Raw genomic sequence first — 16704 nt, forward strand, 5'->3', positions numbered from 1 at the left:
AGATGGGGTGACTGTCCTCAACCATTACGAATGTAGAGCACCTACCTGGATCAATGACCATAATTGGCTATAATTCTGTTATCCTAATTTGTCCAAGAATACAGGGAACCTCCTACCCTTTACAAAGAGGTCCATGCATTCAACGGAGAAAACGCTTTCTCTTGCCTGAAGATCCAGGCTATTGTTTAAACATGCATTCTTCAAACCACAATTCCTCTACTGGGAAAAGCTGGGGAAAGTGGCCAACAGAAGTACTAACCAGCAGCGTGACGGCTTGTCAAGGAAGAGCGGTCTTCTTTGCACGCAATAGTGGAGGTCTTTTCAAAAACTTTGGCTAGTAGCTATTCAAGCTTGCAGCACATGGTGAAACTGGCCAAAACTAAGATTGAGGCAGGTTTTGGAATATTTTTATCATGTATATTGTAGGAGCTGAAGATTTTCTCTAGAATTTGGTTCCTAACTAGTTCCTGTAAGCTTGCAGGTAAACTGCTTGGAATTATGTGAGCCCATCAGAAATGCAGCAATAGTGAGTGACAGTTTTTGCAAATCAGGGGCAACATTCTCCAGGTGTATTCTTCTCGCAGGCAAGAGAATTAGACTTTTCCCGTGCTGTGTCCGACACACGTTTGCATGGAAATCAGGCTTTTGAGGCTTTATCCACTGGAGAGAAAGCTATCGGTGGATTAGCAGTTCACTTCAGAGAAAGCGACTGAGGACTTCCTCAACCCACTGGCCTGACTACTGGTTGTGGTAGGAGGCAGCAGAGGTCATCTTAGACCCTGAGCTTGAGTTTGGCTATTTGTCTGTTTGAACTGCTTGCACTGTACTCCAGTTATGGCAAAGAATGTAGCGATTGACTTTACCTTGTGTGGGCCCTGCCAGAAGGGGCTGTTCAAAGGGGCCTCCAATAAGATTGTGGTTTTGTTAAATCTGTCTGCTAATAGCTACAGCAGCTTTCTGGGGATCGTCGCTGGTCCATGGACTGGTGTTTGGTTGTCATGACTAATTCTTTCAGCTCCTGTACAAATCAACTCAGTTTTGTGTTCCTTTTACCCCGAGTGGTATAGTTTTGAGAGAACTTATGAAAAGTGCACATGCAGTGAACATTCCCTCCTCCTGATTGGGAATCTTCAAAGGCTCTCACCAGGACTGACCCCTCTTAAACTGCGAGCTCAGGTGGTCCGGCAATCTGTCAGCGTCTCTCGAACCCCAATTAGCAGCAGTCAGGATTGCATCTCACTTCAGACTTAGAGTGCCTCGATGCGGCATAATTTTTGAAAGCGATTGTATCCCATCCTTATGCTTTTCTAGCAGAAACTATTCTTTTCCGCTATTTCTGTTCTCATTTTATATAACCGTTCAATGTCGCATTGTTCTCTGGCATGAACGCTTCTTCTTTTTGATGAATATACTGCCACAAATGAAATGATTGTGGTGAACTAGAAGCCACTGCCTGCTCTTTTAATCAATGTCTTCTTTCTTTTTTATGCCTCCGCCATGGCACAGCCGTGGCCGGAGGCATTATGTTTTCGGGTTGTCCGTCCGTCCCGTCCGTCCCATTCTCGTGAACGCGATATCTCAGGAACGCCTTGAGGGAATTTCTTCAAATTTGGCGCAAACATCCACTTGGACTCGAGGATGCACTGATTAGATTTTGGTGGTCAAAGGTCAAGGTCACTGTGACCTCACAAAACACATTTTTTGCCATAACTCAAGAATTCACATGCTAATTATGACAAAGTTTCACACAGATGTCTAATAGGATAAAATGATGAAGTGATGACATTTTATATCCAAACGGTCAAAGGTCAACTTCACTGTGACATCATAATTTTCTGCAAAAACACTTTTCTGGCCATAATTCAACTCCACAACTCAGGAACAGAAGGGGAGATTGTGACCATATTTCACATTTATTGGCCAAGCATGTGAACACATACAAGGAATTTGACTCTGTTTTTTGTTTCTCGCAATGAACTAGGCGCAGCTTGTATTGTAAGACACTATGTTTGGACATTGTCGGGCTTTTAGAAAAAAAAACCTGTTGAAATGACTGATTCATAGACTAATATGGGAAACAATATTAACTAGGCTATAGCCTATTTAGGTAAACCTAAACACACATTTTAGTAAATTTTAATTATGGTAAGGCACACATTGACAAGGACCAATAGTGATCATGTCTGCAAAGATAACTGCACAGAGAAGCGATTGGAAAGTGTGAAATTCCGCTACAACTTCCATTGCATTTCTTGTGTATGAAACCAGACTGAAACCCAAAAAAAATGCTTCCGCTCTGTTCATTTTATCTATAATTTAATAATTAATATGTATATACACACTCGTCCTCCTCTCCGCCACTGCCTCCACACTGCCCAGTTCCAACCTAATCACCTAGCTCGCCTTCCTTAACAGCGTGTTGACACTGCTGACCTCCAAGCCTTGATACCACCACCCCAGCACATCACCGTGAAAAACAGAGCACTGGCTACTGGTTGGCGGAGGCATACCACCGCGAGGCGGTATTTCTAGTTTCATATAGCTTTTATGCAGCTGTCAATAGCAGGGATGCGTGGTGCGAGGGAAGAAAATATTAACTTGTGGATACGTGCGATTTTTGTTCAGCGATTGTTGGTCTCTCTGTGATGTCCCTGAACCTGTAGGTCCTCAAAATGGGTTGAGCGGTTTGGGGGGTTTGGGATAGCTACTTGTTATTGGGTCATTTATTGAATGCCTATTTGTCAAAATACTACTTTTAAACCTCCTAGTCATGTAATAACAAATTAATGAGTGAATTTATGCAGAAATAAAAAAAATGAAAAAAAATGGCTATTTCGGGTGACCAGTTTGGACGAGTTGTACTGGTAGGTCCGTCTGGCCACTGGAAGGTGAATTTGCGAGAGCGCGGGCTTGGTCACACCCTGCAGTGCAGACAGAGTGCGGGCGCCTGCTCGCTGGTGTGGGATGAGAACAGGGCCGTGGCACTGACAGGTCATTTGCGCTGCCTGCCCCCAGTCAGCTCAAGTGTGATCAGGATTCGGTACCGGACAACACGTATGGCGTGTTAGTACTTGCTGCTACATGTAGTCCGATTCTTTAGAAACTCACATGCTGCCGGCAAATAACGCCAGTGAAAATGGCTTTGTGGAGAAGTATGTTCTTCATATGTGTTCTTCATCTTCCCACCAATACATCTTGTTGGTGGAAATACAAAGAAACTTGAGAGAACCAGACTTGGTGGGGTATTCCAGAACACTCTGAAGACGTGGCTTAAGAGAAGACATTAGAATAATATGTGAGTTTGAGTCTCTCAACAGTAAGGTCAGTCTGGAAAAGAGACGTTTGAGGTTTGTCTGACTTATGGAAATACACAGACGAGGAGCAGTAATAGGCAGAGATAATGGATGTGGATCTGAAGGACATTTAATGTCTCAGACATTGAAGTCGCCACTGGCAGAGGCATTTACACACTAGGGCCTTATCACCTGACTGCCTGATAACAGCAGCTGTGGGGACAGGACTGCTAGTGTCTCACGCTGTGAAATGTGTCAATCAATCCTGTAACCAAGGTCACTCTCCAATCAGTGATGAAAAGAAAATGATAAATACAGATAATGCTTCCTGTGTCGGCTCTCTGATGAAGGATCTATGATTGTTTTCAGAGTTTACTTTTTTCTTTCTTTCTTTCGGGGACTAGTAAAATAAACCATGACAGTTTTCATCTTTCCTGTCCCAGTCTTGCCTGTCTACAGAATAATGTTGAACATAATATCTCCAATCATCCCAGCCTCTGAATTGGCTTTTTGGAAGACAGGTCCATTGTGATTGGCCCATTGTGATTCACAAATGCCTTATACCTTTCCCTTTACTTCTCCATGTTCCTGTCCCTTTTCGGTGTTTTTAGAGTAAAGTTATACACTGTTGGTATGAACTGTTTTGGAATGCACATTGAATGACAGGATTTTCAAAATGGTGTGATATATAGAGTCCATTTGAAAGGGCTGGGGAATCTTATCTGAGAATGAAAATCAACTTTTATTTTGAAAGTATATAGCGATTGCGTACAGTGAAAGCTGTTTGTGTCCTAATGCTGCATACCTCTGTCCTTATCATTTTTGAAGAACTAAAATGTGTGTGTGTGTGTGTGTGAGACATAGAGGGTGCTGACAAATGTCACATGGAGAGCCAGTATAGATGCTGTTCCAGTTGTGAACAGTACCCTCACCCTCGTCCTGAAGTAACCAGTAAAAATAAATCATTTCCTTTGCCGACGTTAAACCCTGACAATTTGCCACACTACAGTGAAGCTGCATTTTATTTTCAGTAGAACTTAAGCACTGAAGTACTTAAACTGAACTGCCTGAATGCCTTCAACCTCAGTTGTCTTATCGGGTAATATTAGTCCCTTTTGAAGGCTTCCAGGCTTAGCAGTAAGGCCCTCCATTTGTATTCAGTAGGAGTGCCAGGAACGGGGTGGGTGAAGGATGGGTGTCAAGTGCAGGTTTTTCGTAGGACACCTGGTACCTTAGCAAGGTATTCCTCATTGCTCATATATCGCTGTTTAAAGTACTTAGTAGTAAAATGTGTGTCTCTGATAGAGCGTCTGCTAAATGCCTGTAATGTAATGTAATGAGTGGCAGCCTGTGACGGGCGTTGTCTGACGCCCACCCTTACACAGCAAGCGCCCGCCCCGTTCTAGGGTCTACTGAAGCAGGAAGCTGGAGCTTGCGCAGTAGTCTGGGGCTAAATCTCAGCGTTCCCGACATGTCGAGAGTTGGCCCGAGAGCTCATTTTAATCAGGAGGGCAGTTATTCTGTAAAGGAAAGAAAAGCCGAGGGTGGCATTCCCCTTTGATCCCTAAGCGAAAACCAATAGTCTGAACTGAAGAGTGCAGGCATGAGCACAAACGTAAGGATGTCAAGGATCTTGAAAGGTTCTGCATGGAATAATGGCTGAAGATCCCTTCAGATCTGTGTTGTTCAACCTTATCAGGCATTATTGGAAAAGGCTCAGTGCCATTATCCTTTCAAGAGGTGGTTGCAACAAGTACTAAGCACAGAAAAGCTATTTGCTTTTGGAAATAAATATATCATTAAAAAAAAGCTTTTATTCCAGTTTTGATGCAATAGTAATTTGTTACTAGAAAATAAATACTACGGTTATTTATTTTCTAGTGTTTTTGTGCCTCTTTATCAAGGGTCCCAATAATTCTGTACCTATAACTATAACATCTTTGGCCAGTTAGTCCTTTTAAAATGAACTGAAGTGGTCTCAAAGCAAATGTAACCCTGTTTCATAATTGTGCCAATGTAATATGATAATCAACCGCAGTTCATAGAACCTCTCTCAGAAGGATTTAACATAGCTAAGTAGTGGACATTAATATTTTAGAGCAGCTTATGGGAATTTAAATGCAAGAGAGAAATTGAAAGGTCACTCAAAGTAATTAAGTCTGGGGAAATACATTTAAATTCGTCAACACATTTGTGTGATAAAGTCTTCCAATTATCTTCATTGTGTCATTTGTTTTGTGAGAGTTAGAAATCACATGACGCTCCTCTGGGCTTCAGTCTCTCTTCTGCCTCTTTGGAATGAACTTGAATGTTCTGGGCCGCAGGTTCAGCGTTAATGAGTTCAAAGGTCAGATAAAAGCGAAGTGCCTTTTGTTCTTAATGACCGCTTCCTTTGGAGCGGACCGGGTCTTTTGCGGTCGCACTTGTCAGGCAAAGCCGCTGTGACCTCAGTGTTATAAGGCAACAGTGAACGTAAATGAATTACATACATTATTTCTATTTTTAGCACGCTTTTATCAAGCAACTGTACCAAAAGTGCATTTTCATGAGTCTTTAACAACTGACTGAAGTGGTTCAAAGCAATTACCTTTTCTAAAGTGCATGTATATGAAACAAGACCCAGTTCTAACCTCTGCAAAGCAAACTAGCAAGTAGTGGGACTTATTTAGAGCACATAGAATTTAAATGCAGGGATTGAGGCCTAAAGTAATAAGTCTGGGAAAAATTGTAATTCTTTTGTGTGATAAAGTCTTCAATTATTTCATGCGTATTGTGTTTTGTAGGTTAGTCATGAGACGTTTGAGCTTCAGTCTCTCTGCCTTGGGAAAATGAATGTGAGGATGTTCTGGAGGCGGAGGTTCGTTAATGAGTTAGGTGAGATAAGCGAAGTGCCTTTGGTAGTCAAGACGCTTCCTGGAGGCGGACGGGTCGACAGTGCACATTAGAAAGCGCTGTGCCTCAGTGATAGGCTCAGTGCGCAGTAGGCAAAGTGAGTGGCGTTTTTAAATGAAGTACGTATTTGCACTGCTCACCTTCAGAAACCCCTGAACCGCAGAAAGTGTCGGAGGAGGTGGAGGTAGACGATGGCAGAAGCTGGACCGCTGAGAGTGATTTCCCTGACCTTCGTGCCCTGAGACTAAACACAGAGGCTGCACATCTTCTGTCTGAGCTGTCTGGAGGTAGGGCATGTTCACTGGCAGGGGAATTCTTCCTCATTCTGTGACATCATTATGATAACACTCATGTCATTTTTGTTGACAATAGCAGTGTATATATATTAGTTGTATAATAATAATAAATAAGAAGAAGAAGAATTATTATTATTATTATCATTATTACATCCCAGAGGTTTCCCTTAGATGACCTGCCAAGCAGTTCATTCGTGAGCAACTCTATATGAGAATAAAATCTCTTAGTTGTAGTATTTCTTGTACTGTATTATTTAAAGTAGAAGAAAAGCGCAAAGCAATTATTTCATGAAATGTGCGGTTTAAATAACACCATAAAATAGCCGCCACATTTCCTATTCTAATAAATAATGCTTGTCTCAACCCACCCCATCATATGTCTTTAGACAGAGCATTGCGGACTGTGAGTACCTGGCTCACTTTGAATACCTTTCACCCATTGAGGTGTAACAAAGTCACAAATGTGTAATAAGTTCTTAACTGAACATGTTAATGCTACTGCAGCAATCTCTATTAGTAATTGAATTGACATGAATTTTGAAAAAATATTCCAATAAAACTACTCTTGAAAGGGTTAAGTACCATGGCCAAGTGGAATGAACAAAGCATGCAAAAACATTTTGCAAGTGCATTGAATTCTTCGCGGCGCTTAGATGGCAAGAAGCTCTTGTTTGGGGAGCTCAAATTGCTGCTCTTCAGAATATTCCCTTTGGCAGGTACGGGTACAGGCTTTAGAGAGTGCACCAGATGAAAGGGCTGCATACTACAAACAGCTTTTTTGTCATCGCCGTGTTTCTCTGCAGACGAGGAGCTGCCTCCAGTTAAGCACGGGGAACCAATCACGGACAGACGCAGCACGTTCCAGCCCCACCTCGCTCCCGTCGTCACACCCAGACAGGTAACGCAGCCTCCACTCTGCCAAAAGAGCTTTCGTCTGTCTACCTTCCGCTGTCCCGTGACATAATCCCGTGGCATAATCTCAACCGCGCCAACCGAGTCTCAGTTTTATGTATTTTTCATTCATAACAGTGATGTGAAAGATACCTTGTGTGACCTGAAAATCTCCAGACGCAGTGATGCTTGTGTGAATGACCTTAACCCTGAGCTGCGGGAGAGATTGCCCTTTCCTGAGAGTCCTGTGGAGGGGGGGGGGGGGATGTCCCACCATCCTCTTGCATCAGGCGTGGGTATGGAAAAACACCTCTGGATTAGCCGGATGTGTGGGCAAAGCTTCTGTGGCATTCGGTCCACCGGAGAGCCTCTCCAGTGGACCGAATGCCACAGCTGCATTTTAACTCGAGGGATTTGAAGAGGATCTGTGTTTTAATGGAGTGCTATTAATTATGTATTAATTAATTCACACGAGTGATATTAATTATGACAGAAGTCATGACACCTGAGACAGGTGACTCAGCTGCAGCTCTTTCAGTTAAGGACATCAAACAATCTATGAATAAATTTATTCTGTTAAATAATTAAAAATAATAGTGTAACATTAACTACTGCTGCACTGAAATTCATACCTACAATCTTATCAATACATTTATATAAATTTATCTACATTTATTTAATCAATAAATTTAGAGATGTTAAAAAATCCAAAATCCAACCCATTTTACATAATGAGACACAGCGTGAGCTCAACACATTTTTTTGTAATGTTTGTAAGGGTGATGGTGAGGGATGGATGAAATTTGAATTGCATCAGTCCAGAGGAGCACAGTTATCTATTATTTAGCTAAAAACATGTCAATTATATTTGAGGAGTGTTCATTACTGTTTTAACAATTTTCTCAGTCGATGGCGATGTTAACAGGCTTTCTGTTTGGATAGCCATTATATACAGTATCTGAGTCATATTCAGATGTCTGTGGTCACGTATTGAGTCATGGTGCGACATGGACATTGAACCAAGGAACATTGCTGGCAGCGGGCGGATGCAGTGTGCAGAGAACCAGACGCTGGCATCACTGGTACCGTTTAAATCTCTGGCTGGTTTTAATCATTGGCATCAAATTGTCCCACTGATATTTTGCATCCAGCTGTGCACAGTTATTCAGGCCTGGTTGAGCTGCAAATAAATTGAAAATGTACAGAGCTTAGACCTTTTTCAGGTCTGACGTACCTGCTATAAATCAACATTTCCCAGAGAAATGTAAATTTGGAAAATCCATTTCTTCAGGGGGAAACGTGTAAAGGTATTTTCCATGTGCTTCTTGAAATAGTATTGCCTTTAACAAATTTATAATATAGATATTTAGGGAAATTGATGACATTGTTTTTCAATCAGTTGTCATGTGGCCACATACACAGTTGATTAAATGTTTTTTTTTTTAATTCAATTGCCTGATTTAAAAAATGAAAGGCTGAAGAAACACCATTTCTCTTATCACAGAAGTTATAGCAGAAATTTGTCCATAAAAATCATTTGTTACTCAGTGGACTGTTATCAGTTAAGGCCAATTTTATGTTAAATTAACTACTCATTCAAACATGGTCATTGCACAGCTGAAACTAAAAACAGCATGTACACTGTATCACCAGGACTAGGTCATAATAACTAAAATATGATTGGAAATGGGCAGATATGCAGGGTCACTCTAAATTTCTTTGTTGGGGAAAAAAGTAATCTAAACTTTTTAAATATTTATTTTTATGACATTTTCAGCTTTATTGGACAGCACAGTGTAGAGGCAGGAAGAATGGGGAGCGAGAGAGAGACAGACAGACATGTGACAAAGGTCGCACGGCCGGATTCAAACCGACGTCGCAGCTCACAATGAGCACGTAGGCAGTGCGCTACCGGCTAGGCCACGAAACATCCCCAAAAGTCATCCAGACTTTAATGGATAAGGCAGGTACTGCGGTAATTCTCTTGTAGGCTGAATGCTGCATCTTATAGACCGTTTGTATCTTGGTGTACCCTCTATAATGCTGTCATTGTAGTTATTCAGTGGTTCTTCCACTGATTGTCTGAATTATTTAATACATTCATTTGCCTTTTTGAAAGTTGCATCTGCTCAAGTGCTGGATGTGTTCAATTCCGTTTTATTAGTGTGGCACTTTTTACAGAGACACCAAACAGAAAAACACTTGATACAAAAACAGTAAACAGGAAAAACTGAGTCTGGGCCCTCAAGTCCCATTAGGAATAAAAAAAATACTGAAACAGTGGGGAGAAATAACTCGGAGGACATCTTGGGAGGAACCCGGATGTAGCAAAGGAGCCCATCCTCCTCTGGTTGGCCTGGTGTCAGTTGTTAAAGTTTAGAGAACAGGGAAAGAGGTAAATAATCATAGTGGTTGGGCAGATTATAGTCCGAGGTATTAAACTGGCTGGTAAAGCAGATGGTTCAAGCGAAGAATCATATGTCAATATGCATGTATACACATATGCATATCATCAGGAAAGGTGTGGTGATTCACCTAAGGCCTCCAGGTTGTGCCATGGCTTGGACTTAAATTTGGAGAGGGTGAGGACTGGAATGGTCTATGAACAGGCATAAACAAATATTAAAGAGCTGATTTTTAAATGGCCAACATTGATTGAATGTAAGGCTTGTTTCCCTGACAATGCTGCCTTAAGCAAGTGGGGATACTTTACTGGCTTTAGGTGCGAACCCAAGGAGAAATGCTGCCAAAGAAGTGATAATAGCTAAGGTTTCCCTGTAGTGGCAATGGGTGTCAAGCTGGCACGACATGCTGTTTCACGTGTAAGAGCTGCACTGTAAAAGCGGTCTCTTTATTCACAGTCAAATGAGTTCTCATATCGCCTTGGTTCACCATGCCCAGTTAGAAACCGAGGACAAGAGTATAAACCTGTAGCTCAAAAAGACATGGATTACACATGTATTGTCCTACTGTCATTCTCTGATCACAGCCTAGAGACGGTGTCACCAGGTGCTATCGCCATATACGGTGAGATCCAATGGCATCTTCCCAAAGCTGCGAAAGCTGTGAATTTAGACATGTGCTGCCTTGAAAAAGTGCCTGGCCCACAATAGAAATTTTTGCCTTAAAAGCCTCGCGCCAGGTCGTGATGACACGCTGTAATGCGAAAAAAGGAGTGTCAGGAGTGGTGCCCGTTTTTGCTCTGGCATCCTGTTCTCCATTTGAAAACTTTGCGAGAGTGGTGTGCCACCTGTACTCCGTGTCAACTTGTGATTTTCAGAAGTGGTGAAATGTGTATCAGACTTTTCACAGACAGCAGAGAGAAAAGGGACTCGGTTCTACTTATAAGACTCTCATTCTCTGGACCCGCTTTCCTGAGTAATGTGCCAAGAAGACTCGCTGGTTTGTCTCATTGAATGCTTGTGGGTGGGATGTGCACACAATTCTCGTGCCAAGGTTTTTGAAAGGGAAGATAAAATAGGAAAAATGGAAATCTATTTTTCAATAATTCTTTTTGGCATTAAAACCAATAGCATGCTTGGTAGATTCCCACTAATCTTGTGTAGAGCCTGATCATTCAGAACAGTAAAATACAGACATTTCAAGGTATCAAATGTAATGCATTTCTGTCATATTAGCATATTCGTCAACTGACTGTGCTACATTTGTACGGTAGATAGTAGAATGGCACACTGCAGGAATACATGAATGTATGAATGTTTTCTGTGAGCTTCGTCCGATGTCCTTCATAATCTGTTTTTTAAATTTTATTTACCCAACTTTTTAAAGTGAGTAATATGCGATTTGAAAGCTGGAAAATTATATTAATGATTTAAAGGGTTTATAACATTCCACTCTTTTTGATTTAATGGAATGGAATGCCATTTATGTTTGTTTATGGATAAGCACACCGTTGTGGATATACCCTCCAACATAGAGCAGAGTCCAACCCAGAATTCTGAGGCACATTGCTCTCATGTAATCAGTGACACCAATTACAGTGTGTGTGATCCAGACCTACAGTAAGGGCCCTGATCCATAGGATATGTTTATATGTTTTCTTTTCCTGCCATTTCAGGTCAAAATGGTTCTAGACAAACTCTACGAGAATAAGAAGATAGCGAATGCCACTCACAACATTTATGCATACAGGTATGGAACAACAACAATGAAAGAGGGTCCATTTCAGGTTAATTCAGTATACTTTTTTCCTGAGTTTACATATAAAAATAGTTTAATGGTGCTCTTTGGAAAATTGTCAGAAAGAAAAAAGCTTCCAAGGAGCTCTTCTTTATTAAACTGGTATGCTCAGAAGAGAAAGTGATTAATATCTCACAGACCGCTCGCTCAAAAGAGCTACAATTTTAAGACATTTTAAAATAGAATCCCGTAATAGAAACCATGTTGCTTGATTTTACCTCTATTTTTAGTCTCCTCTCAAAATTTTGAATCAAAATTTCCAGCTGTCCTCCCCGCCACCCTGGCCACCTTGTCAATGTACGCACTACATTAAAAAATTTGTTAGTCTGTTCTCATAACTTTTAACAGTGCAACAGAATATTATCTGTAAATGTTTCATTTACATTGAATACACTGCTGGGTGACTTATCTTGTTAAGGCACTGTTGTAGTGCACAGGTGGGACCCATGGTTTGGCATTGAATCTGGACCAGGCCAGTGGGGACTGTGTCCGGAATCCCCAGAGGTTGATGAACAGTTGGCTCTCCCATCACTTGGGGATGGGAGGGTTTCGGTTGGCTGGGATGACAGCGCCTCATTGCTCTCTAGCATTCCCCACTGGCTGATCAGGAACCTGCAGTCTGCCAGACGAGCTGCGCATGCACCAACCACAAGCAGCAGGAAATTCGCTCAGTAGCCATTTTGTGCAAGCCTCTATTCATGTGCCGTAAAGACCGATCAGGAGGATTGGCTAGAACTGACAAAATCTGCAGAAGACTGAATAATGAAACCAGTGAACACAATGGGGGCCCTACACAGAGTAACGTTGAATTGAAGTGCTTTACTTCACAATGAGTGACATTTCAGTTAACTCTCCCTTGCTGTCTTGGAAACAGAAACATGACTTATTTTGTGAATGAAAGAATTAGTACAGAAGCCTTTGCATATAAGCTACTGTCATTAACATTTTTTTGCAAAAAAGAAGAAGAAAAAGGCAAAAACAATCTGATTCACAGAAATACACTATGTGACCAAAAGTATCTGGACACCACTTGGTCTGGTGCTGTTTTCCATGGTTTGGGCTAGGCCCCTTAGTTTCAGTGAAAGCAAATCTTAATGATACAGTATACAATCACATTCTAGTATAAAGTCTTCCCAGAAAAGTGGAGGTTGTTATAGCAGCAAAGGGTCGATATACTCCCTATTAATTCCCTTAATTTTGGATGAGATGTTGGATGTCTGGTGTCCACGTTATTTTGGCCAGGTAGTGTAAATTGTATCCAAAGTGATGTTTCACAATTGTGGGCTGCAACCTGAAGGTTAGGAGGGGACTAAGAAGCGGATGATTTTTGAAATTTGGCAGCCCAAGCTCCTATTTTTAGGGAAAAAATAAACTAACAGTGCTTCCTAGTACACGGCTTTCCAAAATTGGTGCTGAACCGTATCTGGGTCATTTCAGGCAAAATTGTGCTCACCACTCAGGGCCAGATTTACTAAGGAAGCCGTTGCAGTGCAAGCACAATTGCGGTATTGTTCTGTTGCGGCCGCAGATACCTACCCGTTAACGGCCGATTTACAGAGACTTTCTATTTACTCAGATAAATAGATTAAACGCCCATCAAAAGGGCCAGAAACAACATGGCGTGCTTACACATCCAGATTACAAGGCGCTAAGAAATGGGTACGGAGCTTCCAGGCACAAGTAGTGAGCGAACCGCAAGAAAAAGAAACAGTTCAATTAAATTTACTGATCAGGGAATATAATTAGGCTAATGGTCAACACGGTACAGCTTCACAACGATGTAGTAATAGGAATACAACAGCAACAGAGAGGGAAAAAAATGGGCAAAAGACATGGGTGGTGGTCCGACGAAGGAAATAATAACACCGATGGAACAGCAGGTGAAAAATCCCTGCAAAATGAGGAAACCATGGGGGTTGAAGGCATAGACACAGATTAACTTGTAAAGGCCACAGAGCATCTGAAGGTAAAACTGCATTCGCAATTCATTATATGCCCTAGGTCTTGCGTCCTTACAAGGATGATTTAATGGTATATCTGAAACTAAATGAGATGTAATAAGTATAAAAATGTGCAAATCAAACGTTAAATCCTGTCTCGTTTCCGGAGGTGACATTATGCCTCACAGGATGCATTCTTTCATCTCCATCCCATGCAGCCCACAATGGAGAGTTGATCTGAGGATGCGCATACAGCCCGGCTCCCTTCTCTTGGGTTATATCAGCGCAGGCAAATTACCGCCTGCTTTCAGGAGTTCTGAAATTTCTCACGCAGAGGGGAGTCACAATTAATGCGAGCTTTAGTAAATTAGACTGAATACTTAATTGGCCTAATTTACATAATGCCCACCCTGTTTTAGTGCGTTCACTCCAGGTATGCATATGCATGAACACATTTAATTACGCACCAAAAGGAAAGTCGCACAGTGACGTAATCCCCGCAAATTACATCCTATTAATGATTTTGACTCTTTGCGACAGTTTAGTAAATCCCACATAGGTATTGCGATCTTGTAGCGACTGCTTCTGCGTCTGAAAAGCAGTCGCTGTTTTTTTGTAAATCCCGTCCCTCTGTGTTTGTGTTGCTGGGCCTTTGAAGGTTCTCTCAAGAAGCTTGAAATATTATCCTCCAGTGTTGTGCATACTGTATCGCTATTTAACTTTGTTCTACATGCTTATATTATGTGTGTTAAAGCACTGCATTAAGATAGATTATTGGTAAGAGCATACAGTCTGTCAGTGTGAAAGCTAGGTTATGCCTGCGAACAGGCTTTCTCTCACAAAGGTGCATTTCTGTCGTACGGGGAAGCACCACCTTTACGTGTGTATTATTAAAAAATTAGCACCAAAGTTGCTTGAATGGATGTAGAACAAAAGGTAGTTGGCATTGGTTTGGGGGGAGATTTTTACTGTGGTGGATAAAAGCTACTCTAGTGGCACGTGGTGGCCCAGCGCCCTAATAAAATGCTTCATATTGTGGTGTTTCAACCTTTCTGGCCACCTTCCTGTGTGTGTGCGTGATTATGTGTGCATGTGCTTGTGCGCGCGCATGCGTGTGCGCGTGCCAGTCGATCGTGGGTCACAGTCCTTCCCCCCCCCACTTTCTCCTTGTAGGATATACTGTGAGGACAGACAGACCTTCCTGCAGGACTGTGAGGACGACGGCGAGACGGCCGCCGGTGGGAGGCTTCTTCACCTCTTACAGGTACGGTCCTGCCGGCGCCATCGTCTGCCTCTCGCGCTGCCCCTGACCCGCTCGGCCTGAACACCCCCGCTGAGCGTCCCGCAGGCGCGGGGCACAAGGGCGTTTAATAAGGACGACGGAACGGAAATTAAAAGAGCGCCTTGTTTTTATTCCCCCCGGTCAGCCCAATATTTCCCAGGCAATATCAAAACAAGCTGCAAATGATGTATTGATTGCTTCCTGCTGCGGTGTGGTTTTGAGACCCTGATTTTTCCTCTCATAGATGGCACAAAATGATTGAAAGGAAGCAAATGGTTAGACTGGGAAAAATGATATTGTTCTTCTTCATGGAGAGCTTGAATCCCTTCTGGTATCACAATTTAAAGGCATGGTCAGAGAGGATTTAAGAGAACTGGCATAAGGGGGACCAAATCTGTAGCCAAATTTATTCCTGAACTGAGTCCAGTTGTAAGTGTATTCTTGACCATTTGGTTTGAAAAATGAGTTCCACAGAGGTAGCATAGAGAACTGAAACACAGGTAGTGTGTTGGGATGGCACAAATTCCATTAATGTCCACAGAGGTCCCTCATTATTGATAAAAAGGGAAATTTATTGATTTCAATAATAATATAGGAAATCTGGTTAAGAAAATCCTTCTTGTGGCTTCTCCTTTCCAAATATTGCTTTATGGATTCTGGAAGTCTTGTTGTTCCAAATAATTGAGGAAAATAATTTGTCCAGTGACTTTAAAAGGGTTTTCTGACAAAAATAGGAATTGTCTGAAATAGATATAGAAACCATGGAAGTATGACCATTTTAACTGAATTGATTCTATCAGCCAAAGTAATGGGCAAGTGGAACCGGCTAGTTAAAAGTTTAAACTTTGTGTTGGCGGACTGAACCTGAGATTTATAACAGATCTTGTTCCATTCACCTTCCTTTATTTCTCTACCTAAGTCACAGTTCCATGCTTTTCTTTTACTCTGTGAGGATACTTTGAAATAGACCACAAGAAACTTACAGATAGTACAGATCCTTGACCCTTTCCATAAGAGTGGTCTACAGTCACTTTTCCCTGGGAGGAGAAATGTGGCTAATAAAGTGAGGAGTTTTGCATCTTATATATAGAACTTCCGACTTGTAATTATTTAAAAAACAAAAGTTTTGGGGGGGGGGTATTCATTTGAAACACTCTCCCCTTAAAAAAGTCCAGAGCACACTATCATCACACAGATCCATTTCTTTGCTGATTCGCTTGTCTGCCCAGTTTAAACTCGAGGTCTTGTCTTCCTGGCTTAAAACTTTCAGTGCCCCACCCATATAGGAGAGAAACAAGACAGTTGTGGATCAATACCTAAACAACTCTGAACTTTATACCAAACCTCTGTGGTATTTCTCCCAAAAGGGTTGTGTGTATTCTTTTTTAGCCTGATAGGAGCAGCTGAAAAAAGATATAAATTCAAAGGCATCAAAGTAGTTGCAGCGAACTAACAATATTAAACCTCTAAGTTCATTCAAACAGATCAATAAAACCATCAGTGGTTATTAAACCCTTTGGATGCGATGATAAAAAATTTTTGTAAAGACAAAGGCATCTTTGTGCATTGTGGTTATCTCTGTGAGAGGCCCAAACCATGTATGATGCAACCTATAATTTAATGATGTCATACCAATCAGTTGTTGATTTTACTGGATGACCTTTGGGGTTAGATGTATTTCAGATTCTGAAAACAGATTAAACTAGCACAAATAGAAGCACGTATATGAATACAACTGTAATCTATCTGTGTGCAATCATTGTGCTACTTATTCGAACAGCTTTGATTCAGGTTTTTACATGTCATGAGACAAATAAGGAAGAAAAATGATGTAGGATTGAATTCATTGGTACAAGGTTACATGTAGACATGGTAAAATATCAAAAATAAATAATTTGGACTTTCATTGA

General features: G+C 41.5%; 1 protein-coding gene across 3 annotated transcripts in view; it reads left to right on the forward strand.

Annotated features, from left to right (window-relative positions):
- Positions 1-16704, forward strand: part of impact (impact RWD domain protein) — a 55257-nt gene that overhangs the window by 11184 nt on the left and 27369 nt on the right. For all 3 annotated transcript variants that reach the window (XR_010329581.1, XM_064332421.1, XM_064332420.1), the window contains exons 6-9: positions 6332-6472; positions 7285-7379; positions 11451-11524; positions 14686-14776. Coding sequence is in view for 2 of the 3 variants with exons in the window: in XM_064332421.1 (XP_064188491.1) it covers positions 6332-6472; positions 7285-7379; positions 11451-11524; positions 14686-14776 (401 nt within the window). In the remaining variant the exon portion in view is untranslated. The remainder of the gene's footprint in view (positions 1-6331; positions 6473-7284; positions 7380-11450; positions 11525-14685; positions 14777-16704) is intronic.

Source organism: Anguilla rostrata, chromosome 4, assembly GCF_018555375.3.
Source record: "Anguilla rostrata isolate EN2019 chromosome 4, ASM1855537v3, whole genome shotgun sequence".
NCBI lineage: Eukaryota > Metazoa > Chordata > Actinopteri > Anguilliformes > Anguillidae > Anguilla > Anguilla rostrata.